The 22,746-nt window shown below is 39.6% G+C and overlaps 1 protein-coding gene across 1 annotated transcript in view; it reads left to right on the top strand.

The window, feature by feature from the left end:
• The window catches only part of cerkl (ceramide kinase-like), a 160,173-nt gene extending 139,208 nt beyond the window's left edge, over positions 1-20,965 (top strand). Inside the window, 9 exon segments of the mRNA XM_060828120.1 lie at positions 52-126; positions 12,027-12,204; positions 12,993-13,032; positions 13,822-13,866; positions 14,654-14,672; positions 18,760-18,868; positions 19,676-19,772; positions 20,289-20,488; positions 20,884-20,965. Of these exon segments, the coding sequence (XP_060684103.1) occupies positions 52-126; positions 12,027-12,204; positions 12,993-13,032; positions 13,822-13,866; positions 14,654-14,672; positions 18,760-18,868; positions 19,676-19,772; positions 20,289-20,488; positions 20,884-20,965 (845 nt within the window).
• The last annotated feature ends 1,781 nt before the right edge of the window (positions 20,966-22,746 follow it).

Genomic DNA, 22,746 nt, shown 5'->3' with positions numbered 1-22,746 from the left:
TGTGTTTTGATTATTATTTATGCTCATAAATATATATTTAATATCTTTCAGGTTCCACAAATATCTTGGCATTTTCTGTACATGGAATTAAACATCCTGGTACTGCAGCAATGCATATCATTATGGGTATGTACGCTTCAAGCCTTTAAATAATTATTTTAAACATATATATTGCAAAAATGATTGAATAGTATTATTGACTTAGGTTACTTTTGGGTTCTTCAGCTTATACTTGACTACAATTTTGAAAATTGGAAGTGCCACCAATTCATGTGTTGATTGCTAACTGCTGCAAATGTGGTACTAGCTAAGATTTGGCTGTTCATCACTTTCTCTCTTGCATTATGTTGAAAATAGGATAGGTTTAATAAATAATAGCCTGGATATTAGACCTCCAGACATTTAGAGTCTGGACACATCCTGAAAGGTATGTGTCATGACCTTTGTGAAGTCCCCGTTCACCAATCACAACTGAGAAGTTTAGAATTCCAACAGGCAGTTAAAATGTCCCTAGTTCAGAATTTGTTGTGGAATCCTCGGGATTCTTTTGATCCTAATGGTTATCTAGCAAACGTTAGAAATGTAGAAAACAGAAACATTGAAAATAGGAGCAGGAATAGGTCATGTGGCCCTTCAAGCCCACTCTGCCATTCAATATGATTTTGATTGATCATCCAACTTAGTACTCTGTTTTTGTTTGTTCCATACTCTTTGATCCCTTTATCCATAAGAACTATATTTAACTCCTCCGAGAAGACATTCAAGTTTTGACCTCAACTACTTTGTGTCGGAGAGCATTCCAAAGCTCACCACTGTCTAGCTGAAGAAACTTCTCATTTCTTTTATTCATTTGTTGGATGTGGGCATTGCTGGCAAGCCAGCATTTATTGCCCATTCCTAGTTCCCTTTGAAAAGGTAATGGTGATCTGCCTTCTTGAACTGCTACAGTCCACTTGCTGTGGGTTGACTCACAATGTCACTGGGGAGGGAATTCCAGGATTTTGATCCAGCGACAGGGAAGAAATGGTGATATATTTCTAAGTCAGGATGGTGAATGGCTTGGAGGGGAACTTGAATGTGGTGGTGCTGCACTTGTCCTTCTAGATGGAAGTGGTCATAGGTTTGGAAGCTGCTGTTTTGAGGATCTTGGGTGAATTTCTGCAGTGAATCTTGTAGATGGTACACACTGCTGTTACTGAGCGTCGGTGGTGGTGGGAGTGGATGCTTGTGGATGTATTGCCAAGCAAGTGGGGAATATTCCATCACACTCCTTATTTGTGCCTTGCAGGTGGTGGACAGGCTTGGGAGTCAGAAGCTGAGTTACTCGCCATAGTATTCCTAGCCTATGACCTTTTCTTGTGACCACTGTGTTTATATAACAAGTCCAGTTAAGTTTCTGTCAATGATAACCTCAGGATTTTGATAGTAGTGGATTCAGTGATAGTAACACCATTAAATGTCAAGGGGGAGTGGTTATAATGTCTTTTAATCATAATGGTCATAGCCTGGCATTTGTGTGTTACTTGCCACTTGTCAGCCAAAGCCTGAATATTGTCCAGATCCTGTTGCATTTGAACATGGACTGCTTCAGTATCTGAAGAGTTGCAAATGGTGCTGAACATTGTGCAATCTTTGAGCATCCCTACTTCTGACCTTATGGAGGGAAGGTCATTGATGAGGCAGCCGAAGATGATTCGGCCTAAGACACTACCCTGAGGAACTCCTGCAGAGATGTCCCGGAGCTGTGATGACTGACCTCCAATATTCATGTCCAACTTCTTATATGCCAGGTATGACTCCAGTTAGTGGAGTGGCTTCCACCCTGATACTCCTTGATTCCAGTTTTGCAAGGCTCTTTGATGCGACATTCAGTTGAATGCAGCCTTGATTTCAAGGGCTGACACTCTCATGTCACCTCCAAAATTCAGCTCTTTCCTTCATGTTTGAATAAAGGCTATAATGAGGCCAGGAGCTGAGTGGCCCTGATGGAACCCAAACTGAGCGTCACTGAGCAAGTTGTTACTGAGGAGGTGCTGCTTGAAATTGCTGTTGGTGATACATTCCATCCCTTTACTGATGATCGAGAGTAAACTGATGGGGGTGTTATTGGCTTGCTTAGATTTGTCCTTTTTTTTATGTACACGACATACCTGGACAATTTTCCACATTGTCGGGTAGATGCCACTGTTGTAACTGTACTGGAAGAGCTTGCTAGGGGAGCATAAGCCTTTGGTACTATTACTCGAATGTTGCAAGGGTCCGTAATCTTTACAGTATCCAATGTTTCCAGCCATTTCTTGACATCACATGGAGTGAATCGAATTGGCTGAAGGCTCGTTTCTGTAATGTTGGGGCCCACTGAAGGAGGCTGAGATGGGTCATCCACTTGACACTTTTGGCTGGAAATTGCTGCAAAAACCTTATCTTTTGCGCTAGTGCGCTGGGCTCTTCCATCATTAAGGATGGGGACATTTTTGGAGCTGCTTCCTTCAGTGTTTTTTTGTAATTGTCCACCACCATTCATGACGATGTGGCAGGATTACTGAGTTTAGATCTGATCCCTTGGTTGTGGGATTCCTTAAATCTGTCTATCATTTGCCGTTTATAGTGATGGCAAGTAGTCATGCTTGGTAGCTTCACCAGGTGGATACGTTATTTCCAGGTATACTTGGTACTTCTCCTGGCATGCCATCCTGCACACTCCATTGAACCAGGGTTGATCCCTTTGCTTGATGATAATGGTTGAGTGGGAGATGTGCTGGGGTTACGGATTGTGCTGGAGTACAGTTCTGCTCCTGATGACCCACAGAGCCTTAGGGATGCCAAGACTTGAGTTGCTAAATCTGTTTGAAATCTTTTTGAATTGGTGCGGCATGGTAGCTCAGTGGTTAGCACTGCTGCCTCACAGCACCATGGAGTGGGTTTGATTCCAGCCTCGGCTGACTGTGTGGAGTTTGCACATTCTCCCCATGTCTGCATGGGTTTCCTCCAGGTGCTCTGGTTTCCTCCCACAGTCACAAAGATGTGCAGGTCGGGTGAATTGGCCATTCTAAATTGCCCATGGTGTTAGATGCATTAGTCAGAGGGACACTGGTCTGGGTGGGTTACTCTTCAGACAGTCGGTGTGGACTTGATAATACCGCTATCGTTTCCCCATAGCCTACCATGTGTCCTTAAACTGTGATACCTGGTTCTGGACTTCCCAGTCATTAGGAATAGCATTCTTGTATTCACCTTGTCCGGTTATAGAGTAATACAACCCAGCATCAGGCCCTTTGGCCCAACTTGTCCATGCTGACCAAGATTCCTATATGAACTAATCCCCTTTGCCTGCCTTTGGCCCAAATCCCTCTGAACCTTTCCTATTCATGTACCTGTCCAAATGTGTTTTAAATGTTGTAATTATACCCAATGCTACCACTTCCTCTGGCAATTTGTTCCATATACATGTGAGCTCTGTGAAAAACAGTTGCCCCTCAGATTCCTTTTAAATCTTTCCCATCTCATCTTAAACCTATGCCCTCTAGTTTTGGACTCCCCGACCCTAGGGAAAATACCTTGTCGATTCACCTTATTTATGCCCCTCATGATTTTATAAACCTCTAAGACTACCCCTCAGCCTCCTATGGTCCAGGGAGAAAAGTTCCAGCCTATCCAGCCCCTCCTTACAAACAAGTTTCCCAGTTTTTGTAATATTCTTGTAAATTTTTTTGTCCCTTTTCCAGTTTAATAACATCCTACCCTGCAGGAGGACAACCAGAATTGTATGCTGTACACCAAACATGGCCTTACCAATGTCTTATATAGCCACAACATGATGTTCCAAATCCTCAGTGCTCTGATCGATTAAGGCAAGTGTGCCAAATTCCTCCTCCATCACACTGACTACCAATGTTCTGCTTTTAGGACCTGAAATGACTGCACAGAGGCTGGTATCCAATCACCAAATTACCCTTTTGAGATTTGCGTAAAGATTTGAAGCTCAAGTGTTGGTTGATGTGGTTGTGGGGATGTTTGCCGAGCTAGGAAGTTGATTTGTAGATGTTTCGTCCCCTGTCTTGTTGACATTTTCAGTCCTTTGGACCCACCTGTGAAGCGCTGCTGTACTGTCTCTTCTGGAATTTATTTGGTTCCGGTACTGCTGCTTCTGGTTGCTGGTCTCGTTTTTTGTTGTAGTATATGTGGTCTAGGTGTATGTGTTTGTTCATGGAGTTCGTGGATGAGTGCCATGCCTGTAGAAATTCTCTGATTGTCCTCTGTTTAGTTTGTTCTATGATCATTGTGTTGACCCAGTCGAATTTATGGTCCTTGTCAGCTATGTATGTGGCTGCTAGGGACAGATAATCGTGGTGTTTAATGGCTACTTGGTGTTCGTGGATGCAGATTGTTGATTGTCTGTTTGTCCTGTATAGTGTTTGTGCAGTTTTTGCACGGAATCTTCTAACTTACAATTGTCTTGCACATGATGGATATAGGGTCTTTTGTTCTGGTGAGTTGTCTTGAGTATGGCTGTTGGTATATGGGCTGTCAATCCAAGTGGTCAGAGAAATCTGGCTGTCAATTCTGAGACTTTTTTAATATAAGGTAGAGTGGTTAGTGTGTTGGGTCGTGATATTTGTTAGGAATCTGTGAATGAAGTTGCAGGGATATCTGTTCTTGCTGACGACTCTGTGGAGGTGTTCTTCTCTTTGCGGGTCAAGAGTGCTGCAGTGTGTTGTAGCCCTTTTGAACCGGGTCCTCATGCAGCTTCTCTTGTGTGTGTTTGAGAGTTGCTGTTGTGGTTCAGGATCTGGTCAGTGTGTGTGGCTTTTGTGTACACTTTTGCGGTGCGTTCACCATTCTATGTTCTTCCTACTATCTCATCCAGGAATGGGAGTTGATTGTTGGTTTTCTCCTCTTTCATAAATCTGATCCCTGTGAGCATGGTGTTAATAATCCGTTGTGTGTTCTCGATTTCTGTTCTCTTAATAATTACAAAAGTATCACCCACGTAACTGATCCAGAGTTGGGTCAAATTTGTGGGAGGGCTGTGTGTTCCAGTCTTTGCATCACTGCTTCTGCTATGAGCCCAGAGATGGGCGAGCCCATAGGTGTTCCATTGATCTGTTCATATATTCGGTTGCTGAATGTGAAGTGTGTCGTCAAGCACAGGTTTGAGCATGCAGTCCTTGTTGATAGCTTACCCATCATGTTGTCTGTTCTGTTTGTCCAGGAGGTTGGCTATTGTCTCTCTGGCTAGAGTTTTGTTAATTGAAGTGAACAGTGCTGTTACATCGAATGAGACCATTGCTTCGTCCTTGTCTATGTTTATGTTCCTGGTGTTGTCCAGAAATTCCTGTGATTTCATAATTATTAAGAGAACAGAAATTAAGAACATACATCGGATTATCAACACCGTGCTCACAGATATCAGATTTACGAGAGAGAAGGAAACCAACAATCCTCTCCCATTCCTGGATGTGATGGTAGAAAGAATACCGAACAGTGAATGTGCCACAAAAGTGTATAGAAAAGCCATACACAGGGACCAGATCCTCAACTACAACAGTAACCACCCAAATACACACAGAAGCTGCATTAGGTCCCTGTCCAAAAAAATTACAACACACTGCAGCACTCCCGACATGCAAAGAGAAGAACAACACCTCTACAGAGTCTTCACCAAGAACAGATATGCCAACAACTTCATCTTCGTATGCCTAACATACAAACAACATGGCGAGGACATGCCACAACCCAACACAGTAACCACGCTACCTTATTTAAAAACATCTCTGAACTGATGGCCAAACTTGTCCGACCACTTGGATTCATGAGAGCCCATAAACCAATAGCCACGCTCAGACAGCAGCTCACCAGAACAAAAGACTCTATACCCATCATGTGCAAGACAAACGTAATTTCCAAGATTCCATGCAAAGACTGCATGAAACATAAGACAAACACACAAACAATTAGCAATCCGCATCCACGAACACTAGCTAGCCACTAAATACCATGACCAGATGTCCCTAGTAGCCATATACATAGATGACGAGGACTTCAAATTCAACTGGCATAACACAACAATCATAGGACAAGCTAAACAGAGGACAGCCAGAGAATTTCTAGAGACATGGCACTCATCCATGGACTCCATCAACAAAACCACAGACCTGGACCCAATATACTGGCCACTACATCGAGCAACCTGAAGCAACAGGAATAGAACCAAATAAATTCCAGAAGAGACAGCACAGCAGCGCTTTACAGGAGGCTCCAAAACACTGAAGGTGTCACCTAGACAGCATACAAAACATCTGCAAATCAAATTCCTTGGCGAACATACCCATAATCAAGGCAACCTTTTATTTACATATGCATAGTACACTGGCTGTGGCCAGCCAGCTCGGAGTCAGTCCCCTGAACTGATGTGATTCTAATTCTGCTGGTTATAAGAAATGAGGGCTAGTCCAGGATTTGAACACTGGACCTCTCGCATGTCAACATGTTCTCTAAACCATCTCCACAAGGATCTCATAGTCAATACAATCCAGCTGGTTCCAATCACTGCATCCCTTACCTTGCTAAATCTGGGGATGTAGCCTGGTCTCTCTCTTGTATCATCTTCGCCCTCGGTCTGGTTTATCTGACATGAATGGCGTATAATGAACTATAGCCTGTCTCTTGCATCTGGAGTGCCTCGAGAGGATTTCTTCCTCTTACGGCAATAACGGTATCGAGGCTGCATCCATCTCTGACTCTGAGGTTTTCTCGACACTAGACGGGAGACAGAAAATCTTACTTTTCTGACAGGCCTTCTGGCTGTTCTAAGGGGCCAGATATGTTTTGCTCCTGTCCCATTTGCAAGGTAACAGCTTTCAGATGATCCACATGTTTGTTCAGGACTGTATCACCTACCCGAACTTTCTAAGTGGCAGGACCTGACTTCGCATCAACCTGATGGGCCGTTTCCATCAGCAAACTTCATCCCCTGAATTAAATTCTCTTTTACTTAGAGGAGGCGTTCCAGCTGCCATTTCACCCCCGCCCATCCACCAGGTCTGGGAATATCAGGTTTAACTTGGTGCAGAGTCTTCTCTTCATCAGCAACTGTGATGGAGTTATCTTTGTTGTTACATGTGTGGTGGTCCTATAAGCAAACAGGAACTGGTACAGTTTGGTATCAAGTAATGTTGTATGCTGCTTCTTTAATCCTGTCTTCAACATTTGGACTGCACTTTCCACCAGATAATTGAATGATAAATGTTATGGAGCTGTGCTGATGTGCCAAATGCCACTTGATTTCAGGAAATATTCAAATTCACTGCTGGTAAATGATGTCCCATTGTCCATGACCAATACATCTGGGTGCCCGTGTATTGCAAACAATGTTTACAGCTTCTCAATCATCATCGCTGAATTTGCTGAATGGATTTTATGCACATCCACATTTTTAAGGGCATCCACAATGACCAGGAACATTGAGCCCATGAAAGGACTGGCATAGTCCATGGTTACGTGGCTATTCCTACAGATGTGGGGCCACTGCTTATGTCAAGTTTGTCCCCTGGGCACTGCCCCCCAATGCAGCTATGTCGGCATCCAACCCTGACCATCAGACAAACTTTCTTGCTAGCAGCTTCATCTTGGAAACCTGTATGACTCTTGTAGAGTTTGGCCAGTATCTGGTGGTGACCTTTACTTGGGACAGTCACCTTTGCTACCCATTGCAAAACGTTGTCATGTATGTGGATCTGATCTAGGTGGATCCAGAAAGGATTCAATTCTGTTTGCGATGGCCATTCTGTTTCCATTATCATCAGATATTTTGGTTTCACTAGGGCAGGATCTTTTTAGTCCACATTCAAATATTGTCAGTGGTAACTGGAAGGATGTCCAGGAATTTTAAAACTAAAATGGACTCTTCTGGGGAACGCACCACAGGTGGAGAATCTGCCAGTGGAGGCAGCTCAAGGCATCTGCACTAACCACTTGGCTTCCTGGACTGTGCTCTAATTTGTATGTACTGAGATTAAAGGCCCAATGCTGAATTCTACAGGAAGCTGTGGGCAGCACCATCTTTATCTTCTTTCAGTAGCCCTAGCAGGGGTTCGTGATCAATTATTACGACAAATTTCTGTCCGGAAAAGATATTGGAACTTCCTCACACCAAAGATGTCCGCCAAACCTACCTTCTCTGTCTGGGCATATTTGTGTTCCGCATCAGCCAAAGTCTGGGAAGCATATGCTATTAGTCTTTCCTCTCCCTTAGGCCACTAACACTACCCTGGTACTGTACGGAGAGGCATTGCATGTCAGCGCTACCTCTTGCTTCAGATCGTATTGGGCCAACACCTTAGATGACAATTGCTGCTTTTTAATTTCCCTAAAGGCTATATCATGCTTATGCGACCATTTCCAAGGCTGACCCCTTTTTCAACATCAAGTGTAAGGGTGCCAAGATGGAGGCAAGGTTATATATGAATTTTCCATAAAAATTCACTCACTTAAGGAAAGACGTAGGCTCCATTAGAGACGTGGGAGCCTGGGCTACTTTGATCATTCCTACTTTATCTTCCAACAGGTGTAACCCAGTTTTGTCAACTCTGTAACCCAAGTAGGTCACTTGGGTGTCCAGAACACACATTTCTCCCTTCTAATACATACGCCAGCTGGGAGAAACATTTAAGCACTACATCCTAGTTTTCCAAGTGTTCTTTATTGCTCTTCCCTGTTATTAGTAAGTCATCCAGATATTTGGCAGTTTAAGGTAGCCCTTGTAAAATGTTCTCCTCCATGGTCCACTGTAAAAGGTCACAGTCTGATGATCTCCCAAATGGCAGTCTTGTATATTGATATAAACAATTATGGGTATTAATGTTAGTGTACTTGTGGGACGACTCATCCAGTTAAAATTGCAGATGGGCATAGCTCATGTAAAGGACAGCCCCACCCCCTCCTCACCCTGCCAGTTTTGTGTACAAGTCCTCCATGTGAGGGTTTGGGTATTTATCCAGCTTCAAGAAGTAATTTACCATTTGCTTCCAATCCCCACAAAGGCAAACTGATCCATCAGGCTTCACAATCTGAACAACTGCTCTGGTTTGAAAATTCCTTTGCTCTCCAGCCTTCTGATTTCCATCGTTACTTTCGTACACAAAGCAAAGTGGGCCTTGCAAAATCCCAGAATTAATTCCTGGTCAACCTATAAAGTGGTTTTGATCCCTTTGATAATCCCAGCCCTTCCTGAAATATTCCTGGGTATTTCACTAGGGCTTCAAAGAGGCAGTCATTTTGTAATCGAAAAATGTTGAAACCAATCTAGCTGAATCTTCATCAACCAATTCCACTGCAATAGGCTTGGGCCTGAGCCTTTTATTACAATCACTGGTAACTGCACCAACTGCTCAAAGGAGACCAGAACTGAAGTCATACCCTTCATCTGCAAGGGCTCCCCAATGCATGGTGTCAGACTGGCTGAGATCTCGTGCAAATTTAAGATCTGAAATCTCGAGCGAATCTTGTTAAAGACAGGTTCTGCAACCGTATATACAGCTGTGCCAGTATCAACCTCCATGGGAACTAGGTGACCGTTTAACCAAACATTAATTTTAAAGCTTTCTGATGTAGATGTCACGAAGCAATTTAATTTTTCTAACCCACATGTGGGAGACTTTCTAGGGTGTGCACACTCCTGGTACCAGCCTATGAATTTTCTTACTGAAGTCAGGCCTTTTAGGACTCCTTTGCTGTCTTGAGTCCATATTCTAGCAGCAACTACAATGGCTTGCCCGGCCAAATCCTGAAGAACTTTTTAACCACTTGGCCAAGGTTCAGCTTTATTGTGGTGTTCTGCTAGGGTCCCTCTGCTCAGGATATGTGCTGCATGAGACTGTGCAATTGCCTACACTCAAGTGGCGTTCCTCAAGCTCAGTTGGAGAGGTGAGGGAGTCTACTTCCATTGGAATGCTTTATAGCTTCTATGCTCTACTTGCCACATTTTCTAATGACGACAGCAGTAGCACGTGTTTGAAGTCCAGTTGGATTTCAACTGGTAGGTGCTTCTGCATGGTTATGTCATTAATGCCATATACCAAACAGTGTTTCAGCATCTCATTCAGGGTTAACCCAAAAACACATGCCTTTGACAGTCATCCCAAACTTGTCAAAAATGCCAATACGGATTCCCCCAGTTCTCTAACAGCTGAATAAAGCTGTAGTATCTCAGAATTAGAGGAGGCTTGGGTTGTCATATTCCTTAACCAATTCCGTCAACTTTGGAAGGCTTTAGTGTCTGGTGCCTCTAGGAAAGTTAAGCCCCTTATAACTGAAAATGGTGTGGGTCTGCAGTCAGACGAATTACTCATTGCTTTTCATCTGCCCCAATATCATTTGCTTAGAAAATATATTGCATTCTTTGCACATAATGGGCCCAGTCTTTGACAGCAGGATTGAAGGAGTCCAACTTCCTGAATGTTGCCAGAAATGTTTATCCCAGCTTCAAGATGACTCTTGCAAGCAAACGTTCTTCAGCAACATACTGTTTTCTCCTGTCACCACTGAAATAACTGTACAGATGTTGGTATCTCATCACCAAGTCATCCTTTATACATTTGAGTACAGTACACTGCTTAGAGTCAGTCCCCTGAACTGAGGAGATTCTAATCTCCTGGTTCTATTATTTTTCTTTGGAGATTTTAAATTTCCTGGTTTTATTTTTTTTTCTGAACTGAAGAGATTTAGAATCTCCTGGTTATATTTTCTTTTAAAGTCTCGTGCTTCTATATATTTAAAAATCAACCTGTTCAGAGATGGTATCACGCACCACTGGATCAAGTGGGACTTGAATACAGGCCTCCTGGCTCACAGGTAGGGACACTACCACTGCACCACTTGAACCCAAAATAGTCAGGTCCTCCCCAGCAGGAAATTGAACCCTGGTCACCCGCATGACAGGCAATGATACTAACCAGTATACTACCAAGGACGGCATAGTCTCCTGGTTCTGTTGGTCAACCAGAGCTTTTCTGGCCAAGGTTAACAACCCTAATCAAGGATCTTGCAGTCAGTAAGATTCACCTGGTTCCAATTACTACAGGACCTTATCTTTGTTTTAAAAAACCCATGTCATTGTTACTAATCTGTACCAGTCACTGCCAATTCATCCTCCCTCTCCAGGATGCCCTGTAGCTGCTTGACCAGGGAGGGAACAAACCATCCTGCAATTTAATTTGTGGCCATAGGCACATCCATCCATTCTCCTTACAATTGAATTTCTATGACTATTGTATTTCCACACTTTTGCTTCTCCCTTTGCAGCAGAGCAAACATTGGCTGTTGCTATTTTCACCTGAGAGGATATTTTACTGAACAGTAAATAAAAGGTTATACCTGTTTTCTAGAGGAAGGGCCACAGAGGATTGCTGCATGGCCTGTCTAGACCTCTTACTTTGCCTGGCAGTCACCCATTCCCTTTCTGCCTGTGAAGTCAATGCCTGCAGTATCACCACCACCCATATACGTGCTATCCACGATTATTTCAGCTTTGCAGATGCTCGAGAGTCCCCAGTTACCTCTCCTGTTGCAAACCTCAGGCCTCCACGAACTGCATTTGGAGACACTTCCTGCACACATGCTAGTCCTAGGTGCTGGAAATATACCTGGCTTCCCACATAAAGCAGGAGGAGCACACTAAGGCCTTGAGCTCTTCCGCCATGCCTTACAGTATCATCTCTGAGGTATCAAAATCCTTTCCAAATTTTGGCATCCAGAATTGAGCACAATATTCTAACTGGGTCATAGCTCGTAATTTATAAAAGTCTAGCTTCATTCTTTTCCTTTTATATGCAATGCTGCTAGTACAGTATTTCCATGTTTTCTCTTATTTTGAGGATGTTTGATATTTTGTTGTGAAGTCTGATGTTTTTATGCCACTATATTTCTGTATCATTTGGATTTGATGGCGTAGAATGACAGAACAGATCTTTGTTGTGGTTGGATTTTAACATTGTCTTTTTTATTCTTGGCGTCCTCTTGTGTTTTAGGTAACTTCCAAAAAGTAGATGTTTGTACCTTTTGTAGTCACAACAGGCTACTTCAATTTGGTTTCACAGCTATGCTTGGCTTTGGTGGAAGAACCCTGGCCTTAGCAGAAAAGCATCGTTGGATGCCTTCCAGCCAGCGGAGAGAGTTTGCTGTTATCAAAACACTGACAAATCTTAAGTAAGAAAAATGACATTTTACCCAAGAAGACTTTTGTCCTCCTTAGTCGATATATACATAAAAAAAGAGAACATTTAGCTCCAAGTTGTTTTTTCCTACAAAGAAATTTAGCCCAGTTACAAACTGACAAATATATGAATTAGGAGCAGGAATAAATATTCAGTCCTTCAAAACTACTCTGCCATTCAATGAGATCATGACTAATCTGATTGTGTCTTCAAATCAGTTTGTCTATATATCTCAGCTAACCTTTAGCTCCCTCATCAATCAAAGATCTGTCTAACTCAACCCAAAAATTACATAATGACTTTGCCCCCTACCATTCTGTAAAAGGAGCATTCCACAACGCTTGGGAAAAAAACTTTTCGTCTCTGTATTAAATGGGAGACTCCTTATGTTTAAACTGTATCTTTTTATTACAATCTTTCTCACGGGGAAAACATCCTTTCACCATCCATACTGTCAAGTCCCCTCAGATTCTTTTATGCTTCAGTAAGATCAACAGTTTGAATGTCCAATGGATATGACCCAACCTATCCATCTTCTTCTTGAGATAATCCCTTCATTTTATAAATCAGTCAAGTGATTCTTCTCACAACCATTTGTATTGCATGTATGTCTTTTCTCTCATAAAAAGGCCAAAATGTTACACAATACTGTAGATTTTGTGTTAATTGGTTAGAAAATTACTACACATCCCCCATAATTTTACTTTGACAAATGGTTGAACATTTCCTGTGAATTTTAACAAAAACAATTTTTGAACTCATAACTTTTCATATCTTTAGGCCTGAGAATTGTGAACTATCCTTTCTACCATCAGAAAATGTTTATGTGGTAGACCAGGAAGACAAAAGGTAGGTTATAAACAGTTTAGTTTGCTAATTAACTATTCAAGTTTCAGTTAACTGAATTATTTTAGATAACATGTTAATTTAACCTTCTTCATAAACCTAATGATCTATCTATAGAAGCTTCATTCATCCCAGTCAAAATCACCCAACCGCTGGACTTGTTGGGATTGCAGTGGGGAATGCAAAGAAATGTGGTAATAGTGAGAGGAATGGATACTGTTTCTGCAGCAATGATCAGGAATTCTAAGCATTGTGTTCCTTGCCTAAGCCCACAATTAAAAACAGGTTTCACTTGACATCTAAAGAACATAGAGCAGATGGTGGATAATTTGGTCCATGCAAAAACCAAGGCCACAAGTTGAACGAGGAATGAGGTTCTACTGTAAAGATTTGAGAAGCTGGTGTTCCAATATAATAAGCAGTACTTCATACATAATAATCTCTGTATTACTACCTGAGGCAAATATAAATTAGCATTATGTCAAGCAGATCAAGAAGTTGAGTGCATATTTGAAAGAATGGCGTGGAAGAGTGTCAATTCACAGCACTGAGAAAAGTATAATCTGACAAAATCATCTGGGAGCAATGTCTTAGTGAATCATATAATAGGTGGTAGCACAAGAAAGGTGTGGATATTTCAGGTAAAAGTGGAAATGTTTAAATCTAAAGAGAAAGTTTAAGAGCATAGTGCAGCAACTTCAGGTAAATACAAGCAGATTAACAGGAAGCAATAAATAATCTTCTTTCAATGAATAAGGTAAAGTCGAAGAAAAAAAATAGAGAAAAAAGTTAGCTAAATGCATCCAAAGCCATCAAAAGAGTTTTTTCAGCAAAAGAAGAAGCCTATCATATTGCCAAGAAGACTAATAAGTCTGAGTATTGGTGCAACTTTAGAAACCAAAAGATTACCTTAAATTTCTAACATTTGTAAGAAGCAATAGAATAGTGAAAGTAAACATGTGTCACTTAGATGCTGAGACAGGAGAAATTATACTGCTAATAAAGAAATATCAGAGAAGTTAAACAAATATTTTGTTTCTGTCTTCACAATAGAAGTCACACAAAATATAAGAAAAGACGAGACTAAAGGGATTCGGCTGTAGTAATTTGTTTGACAATCAAGAGAAAATGATTAATTCTTTCTTGTTGATCATTGCCCATAGTCTTACGAGTTATAACTCAAAGTTACATCAACACACAATAGAAAGAAGTGGAGCTGAGCCTGAAATTTATCTTGCAGTTTCAGTTACTTTACTTGAAATGCCTTTGGTTGTGCTGGTTGCCAGGATGAATCTAGGCCTAAAGGGTCTACACTGTGGAGAAAAGTTCATGCAACTACAGTTATTTTCAGTAGAGAATAGATAAGAATGGATTGAGATTTACACTAATGATTTGAACTTGGAAACCAGAAACTCAGCACCAAATTTGAAACTTGGGCTGTGGAGGTAATAGAAAACACTAAAGAACGAGGACAACATAAGGCATGCAGATATTAATAAAATTGCAGCCTTATCAGTTAAGTGGCAAGTTAACAAAAACAAATGTAGGATGATGTACTTTGTTAGGAAAGATAGAATTATCCGTGCATTAATGAGTGCTCTCCCCCAAGTGGAGGTCCTTAGCTATTGCTTGCTGACGCTTTACCCTTAGCCATTTCTGAATTGTTTTTCCGTAATGATGGTTTACTATTGTCATCCACTTTAAAGGGCAGAACGAGGAATCCGATCCTAAATCTTACCTCAGCTGGAACAGGAACCAAATTTACGCTGCTGTCATTATTCTGAATCTCATACCAACCAGTTAGACAATTGAGCTAGTATGTCTTTTAGACAGAAATTAAGAAACTGGTTGGGGTACAAAGCAAAAAAATCTAAGGATGCTGATGAACAAATTATAAAACAATTGTATTGTGTGTAAGCAAATCAATTTAAAATACTGAAGGAGCAACTGGATTCAATTAAAGGGTACAGAATGCAAGAGTGATGACCTTATGCTAAATACTAAACCTTGATCAGGATGCATTTAGAGTACTGTGCACAATTCTGTTTTCCATACTATAGAGAAATATGTAGAAGCACTTTATGCAGTGCAGTAAAGACACACAAGATATCAGAACTGAGAGATTAAAGCTGTTGGGAACAAGTGAATGGGTTGGGGTTTCCTTTGGAAAAGTGAAGGTTTTGAAGTGATCTGATCACTTTGAAATCACAAGTGTTGGGATGGATGTGGAGTGAATATTTCAATTTGTGGGCAAGTCCAAAACTAGGGATATCCAATAGGGAAATGGGGAGAAATTTGCTCAAAGTAGTTAGTATCAGGAACTCATTATCACAGGAAATGATTGTGTCGAATAACTTAGATGCTTTGGAAAGGAAACTAGAGGAGTAAAAACTACCAGGAAAAATGAACTGAATATGCTAAAAAGCTGGTGAGGTGGAGACTCATGAAATACAAACATCTGCATGGACAATTTAAGTTGATTGACTATATTATTAATTTTGGAGATTAGAATTTTCTTTGTTCAGAAATATTTATTCCACATCCATCCTGACAAACCCATTTATGATTTCAATTATTATCGCAATTATTACCCAGCTTTGGAAGGTGCTGTCTAATGGGCCTTGGTGAACTTCCACAGTGAATCTTGATGACGCACACTTCTACTTTACATCAGTAGTGTAGGGAATGAATGTGGTGCTAATAAAATAGGCTACTTTGTCTTGGATTATGTCAAGCTCCTTGAGTGTTGTTGGAGCTGTACACATCCAGGCAGGTGGGGAATACCTAATTTACATTCCTGACTTGTGCCTTGTAGATTGTTGACAGGTTGTGGGGAGTCAAAGTTGGTACATTCGGATTCATAGCCTTAATCTACTTTTGCAGCCATATTTAACTTTTGGTCAGTGGTAACCAAAGTATGTTGATATGTTGGGGTATTCAGTGATGGTAAGGCCATTGAATGTCAGGGAAGGTTAGATTCTCTCATTTTGAAGATGGTCATTGCCTAGTACTTGTATGGCATGAACGTTATTTACCACTTAATTGCCCAAACCTGAATATTATCCAGATATTGCTCCATTTGAGCATAAACACTCTCTAGCATCTGAAGAGTTGCAAATGATGCTGAACATTGTGCAGTCATCAGTGAACATCCCCTCTTCTCATTCTATGATGGAAGATCATTGATGAAGTAGCAGATGATGTTTTGGCCTAGGGCATTAACCCAAGGAACTTCTGTAGAGTGGTCCTGGACCTGAGTTGACTGGTTTCTAGATATTTTCTAGTCATTGTTCTGAGATGATGTTACACATTTTCTGGAGGAGGTAGGATTTGAACCTGTGTATCCTTGATTCGAGATAGGGTTACTACCACTATGCCACAAGAGCTCTGCTAAATTACTTCTATGCTGTATATCACATTTCTTTATTACAAAAGTGACTTCACTTCAACAATAACAACTTATAGCACTTTGAACATAGAAGCATTATAAAACAAAATTCAAATAAAAAGGTATTAAGATAGAGGAACAAAAACTGGATAAATGTGATAGTTTAGGTGAGTATGTTAAAGAAAGAAAATAAAGAGGTAGAGGGATTTAGGGCAGGAATTCCAGTACTAAGACAAGGGCAGCTGAAGCCATGACTGGCAGTGAATCAGTGTCATTATCATTAGGGATGCTTAAGAAGTCAGATTAGATGAGTATAAGTAGTTGTAAACTGCAGCATACAAGAGACAGGAGGTCATGGACAAATTTGGAAGACAGGGATGAAAATATTAAAATTAAGGTGTTTCTTAACTGGGCACCAATCTACGTCAGAGTTAATAAAGACATGAATGAGGGTTTCAGCATTAGAAGAGCTAAGTCATGGCAGACTCTGGTGTTGTTACAGAAGTAGAAATAGTCATATCAGTCATAGTGCTGGCTCAGATATGTGGTTGAAAGCTCATTTGCAAATCAGATGTGACACTGATGTCATAAACAAACCGGTTTAATCTCCGATTGCTTCTCAGAAGAGAGATGGACCCATCAGTTGCGGAGTGGAGTCTGTGGAAGGGACCAAAGACAGTAACATCAGTCTCATTCTTTCTAATACAGCAAACCTTTTATTAACCAGCACTGTTGGAACCAGGAGTGTGCCAGTTGATCAAATATTCCAGATAATAAAGAGTAACATATAACCACTGTAAACCCTGACCAAGCAAAGTTTCAAGGCTTCAACATCCCTCAAAACAATTCTATGTAATAACATCAATACACCTCCCAGAATCAATGTAACAACACACAGTAAATAATAGAAACCTCAATTATCTGGTATTTGATTATCTGAATATCGGAATCTCTGGCAGGGTTCTGATGCTTGGCTAAACTATGTTATCGGGCATTCAATTAACCAGAATTCAATTAACTGAACAAAATGCCCTCCCCTGCCCGTGTCCTTTGGATAATTAAGGTTCATCATCTGTACAAGGGGTATACACATCGCTATAATATTTTAGTCACAGCATAAATAATTGAATATCGCAGTATTTGAAATATATAATTTTTGCTGTTTTAAAAAAACGTTCCCTGTATTTAATTTTTATTCATCCTGTACAGAATTTTGGACAAACAATCCAATCATAATTCAAAGCGATCAAGAGAGATGGTGCGAGGTAAAGCTGCATGATTTCGGAGTATCTTTAGAAACTGACATTGTTTACTTCGAATATGCTTAATTGGCTATTAAAGTCACTATATAAATACTAGTATTTTTTGCTTTTCTATTCTAGATAAGTGTACATAGGATAATGGCCCAAATATTTCTCTTAACAGTTAACGTTCTATACTTACCATTCAACCTTTTGATAGCTGCCCGTAAACTTTCTGTGGACATGATAGCTAAGGTTTTCTTTGATATAATAAATTTTCCATCATGAGTCCCTCTATAGTGGATATGTGGCACATATGATTGAGGCAAGCAGCAGTGAACATCCTTAACCAATCACATTAAAATGTCATTACTAGGGCAAGAAAATTTCAAACTGGAAGTACAACGTAGGAAATAAAAAGTAGATTTCAAATGAAATACAGAAAGTGAAATAAAGAATTTTAAAAAGTACAAGAAAGTAAAAAGCTAAACATCTAATGCTTTTTTTTTCCCTGAGAGAATGAGATTCTAACTTTGTCATTTTCATTTGAAAATATCAGTTATCACACTGTTTAATTTTTTTTTATTATTCTTGAATGCACCAGTCCTGAGAGTTTCAGTTGCTTTCAGTATCAAGTGCAACATGTTTCTGCTGTTGTAGTTCTTTGAATGGCAAATCTTTCAGCAAGGAATGCAAGAGTGTTCTTTTTTGGTAGGGAGCGGGTGAAGAATATCTTGATGGCAACTTCTAAACTTTTTGTTTATCTCTGCATATACATACTGCACAAGTTCATTTTGCTGTCAGATTTCCTTCACTGGAATAGTAAGTGTTGTTAGCTTCACGACTATGCTTAACACAAATTGAAAGTCATATTTTCCTAACAAAATGCATTTGCTTTAGATATTGATTAATTCCTTGTCTTTTCAATCTGTTTCAGAAATGAAGATGAAATGAATGCTATTGAACAATGTAGTGAGTATTAAAAGACAATTTAATTTATAATTTAAAATTTTAAGTGTGAACATAACTTTGTAGCATCCTTCTGCAGAAATAAAGTTTTGGCACTTTCCAGATAATGAAGATAAATGGGAAACCATACAGGGACACTTCCTCAATATTAGCATCATGGCTATTCCATGTGTCTGTTCTATGGCACCCAGAGGCCTAGCACCCAATACCAGGTTAGTGGAATAGGCCAATATCTATAATATTTGTTCTTCCTATGACATTTTGGATTCATTCCCAGAAAAATGTATATTGTAGATATTCTAGACCCTTATGAGGGCCTACACTGCAGCAGGCTGTGTAATCCCCTGATTTTCAAATGGTTGCAGTTGAATCTGCTGAGGTCAGGGTTGAAATAATCAGTGGATAATGTTCAGATAAGGCTGGATAGTAAATCGGATTTTAGAAATTCACACCTGCTTCTATTACTTGTGGGTAACATGCAAAATTGATAAACTACTTCTCTTAAATTGATGAACCATTTTTTTCAAAACACTTGAATGCTACAGACAAAAGAAAATCACCAGCCATTAACAATACTCAATCAGAATTTTATAGATTGATTATTCTGACCAAAAATGCATCAAATATTATAAGAAACTTGCAATTTTTTTTATATATTGGCAATCCCCTCAAAGTCTACTGATAACTTGTATTTGGTGTTGTATTAATTGACTTCAATGTGTCAAGAAGTACTGAGTTTTATTATTAAAGACTAGGAATTGCTGTCAGCAAAATTAGCAGTTAAGCACTTAATACTTTCGTAATATGGACATGGCATTCCTATCCACTATTTTAATGGTCTCAATAATCCATTCAGCGTTAATGCTCGCTGAACTAATACCTTCAGCTGTAATTCGTAGTCTATACACTCATTAACAATTCCTAACAGAAATATTTCCTGTAATAGTTTTTAATTCACTATTTAAACTAAAATAATCTTCCTTCTTAATGTTCAAGAAGTGTTTAATTTTCTATTTTAGTTTGGATAATGGAAGCATGTCACTTATTGCTGTCCAAAATTGTTCACGAGCAGACTTCATAAAACATCTAAAACGATACGGTAACTTAAAGAACCAGGTAAACTGAACCATATGGTATTGTTGTTACATGCACCTCCTCAGTTCTCGTAGCTTAATAAATAAATCCTATACAGTTTTCCTGATTATGTTAGCATGCTTTGTCCTCCTTAGGAGAATTAATTCCCTGTCACAAGACACCATGCACTAAATTGTTATTTAAAATGCTGTACAACCTAAGCCAGATTAAGGTTTCATCAATCTATGTTTTTGTTTGTATGATTTCACAATCCATTCTTTTTGCCAATAGTTGTTGGTGGAGCTGTCTGCATTTTAAACAAAAGTTTAACATATTTAGACTTCAGTAATCATCTCTAATTTGATGTGTTACCTTTTTTGAGGTTTTGCACTGGATAATGACAATATTGCAAACCATTTCTTTAAGTGAGCCCTTACTCCCTATGAACTACAGTGTGAACAAACCTGTATGTCAAAAATAATCAATGGCTATTTTATTTAACTTTTAAGCCAAGTGAACATTAATTAATGCCTTTGTACATTGTCTTTTTGCTTGTAGTTTGATTTCCCCTTTGTGCAGACATATACAGTCCAGGAAGTTAAAATACGTACAGGAATCAAACACAGATGGACAGACACAACCTCTGACAAAAATGCTGATTTTCATTCAAGTCATTCCTCTGTGATTTCTCTCAAGGAAAACTGTCCATGGAATGTTGATGGCAACTTATTGGAGGGAACTTCAGAAGTTAATATAAAGTAAGTATTAACTATTTACCCATGCAATATTTAGAATTCTGTACCACACTTTGACATCAACATTAGAATGTCAACATTTTTTTACACATTTTCATTCAAGAGTAACTTTGTGACTAGAAAACATTTAAAAATCAAACCAAAAAATAACTGCTAGACCATTTAGTTTAGTCCTGTGGTCTGAAAATTAATCATGTAGTGCATGTATTGTTTTAGATTCATAAGTTTCAATTATTTATTAATGAACAAATAAATTAACTAATTTTGTATTCTCGGGGTTCATGATGTATACTTCCATTGTTGAAATGGCATCTACTGGTGAGCATAGAATGGGATCACTAGCTGAAACATATGTCTTCTGAATTTTGTGTATTGTTTCCTTCACTTCACTTTCATAGGATCCACTCACAGCTAATTACTCTGTACGGAAGGAATATTGAAGAATGTGATGATGTTACAGTAAAGTGCAGCTGTCTATAGTGACTATAATACCACAGGTTTCCTAGAATGGCTTATTGGTCATTGAACTTTTCTAAGGAGATGAAGCAGAATTATTTTCAGACCAAAGCCACAATGAATCAGTGAGATTGTCGCTTTTCAGATAAAATGACTACTTTTGAATGCACAACATACTATACTTCTGTATAAATTTTACAGTTGAATGACTACTTTTGATTAATTTCTATATTTGCACAATATACTTCTGTATAAATTTTACAATTGAGATTTTGTTTTGAGAAGTGTACTTTTATGAATGTTATCTATTGTTTATCAATTTATGTAAAATTGCAAGATTTCCTATTAGCGGTGTTCATTTAATGTCAAAATTGGTGATATACATGTAGTCCACAGTGAAATTCTAACAGTGTACTGTTCAAATGTTTCATTCTACAATGAAAATAATAAGGACCAGTGTATGACCTGTTGGTTATCTTCAAATAACAGGAATATTACAGTAAGAAACCAGTAGAATTTAACATAGGGATTTCTAACATCACTTCATGGCTAATTATGAAAATACAAAAAGATAATGTATGGCAACTAAGAAAATATAGATGAACAACAATGAAATTCTTAAGAAAGGTCACTGTTTTCCAGTTTCTTGGCTAAGTGGTATTTTTGGGTATTTTAATAGTGGTTGTGCCATCACCGCGATAGCCATTTTTGTCATGCTGTCCTTCTCGCCTCAATTAATTAATTATGCGTTTGGCCTTTTTGATGTTCTTCTCATGCAATCATGTGTTGAGAGGCAAAATTCGCACTACTGCAAGGACCTTCTGGATTCAAACATTGATGCTACATCTAAAGCCTGGCTGCAATCCAGGATCTAACTAAAATGCTGCAGCTGCTGGAAACCTGAGATGAAAACAAAGTGCTGGAGAAATTCAGCAGATACAGCAGCATCTGCAAAGAGGAATGCAATTCACGTTTTGAATCTAGTCTTCCAAAGAGTCACACTGGACAAAATGTGAACTGTTTCTTTCTCTAAAGATACTATCTGAGCTGCTGCTTTTCTCCTGCACTCAATTTTATTACTAAGTTGCACACTGTCCTCTTAGGAAACTAAGCTGGCACCCTGATTTCCAGATTGGGATCTCAAGGATGGTCAAGAGGAGGACAACATCTACCCAGCAGATGATCAGAGAAGGGTAAGATACCCAACACAGCTGGTCTGATCACAGCAGCTCAGGTCAATGCCTTCTCCAAGTTTAGATGGAATGCACAACAATACAAGAGAAGGTTCAGTGATCTGCGCTCCACAAATGTAGCTGGCAGCATCCTCTGTCTGTTACCTCATGTTCATTCTAACTCAGTCACAGCAGGAAAAACCTCACCAGTTTTCTTGGTCCACCAACCTCACTATTGTATGCAGCATCTCCACTTCTCATCCATCACAGCTAATAATCCTGCTCAGGCCACAAAAGCTATGCAAACCACATTGTGTGGCAACCACCAAGTAAACACAAACTGAGTAAGCGAAGAAATGAAATTATACGCCATAACATTACTGTGTAACCTTGTGCACAAAGCAACCTAACAGGAGCATGCAAGTCAAAGGCATTCCTGAGCATAAAAGTGAAGGACTGAAGATGGTTGTGAGTTTGTCTGAGATGAACCTTAATAATGTGGTGAGGCTGGTTGGTTTCCATGCACAAAAAGGGAGGAGTATGTTTTCTGTTATGCAGTTAAGGACATGTTTGTGAAGGTACATGGTGGCCCAGAGAAAAAAAAACAAAATAGAACATTTTATCTCCACAAGG

The sequence above is a fragment of the Hemiscyllium ocellatum genome, chromosome 7, assembly GCF_020745735.1.
Source record: "Hemiscyllium ocellatum isolate sHemOce1 chromosome 7, sHemOce1.pat.X.cur, whole genome shotgun sequence".
In the NCBI taxonomy this organism is placed as follows: Eukaryota; Metazoa; Chordata; class Chondrichthyes; order Orectolobiformes; family Hemiscylliidae; genus Hemiscyllium; species Hemiscyllium ocellatum.
This window is presented reverse-complemented; position numbering and strand designations above follow the sequence as displayed.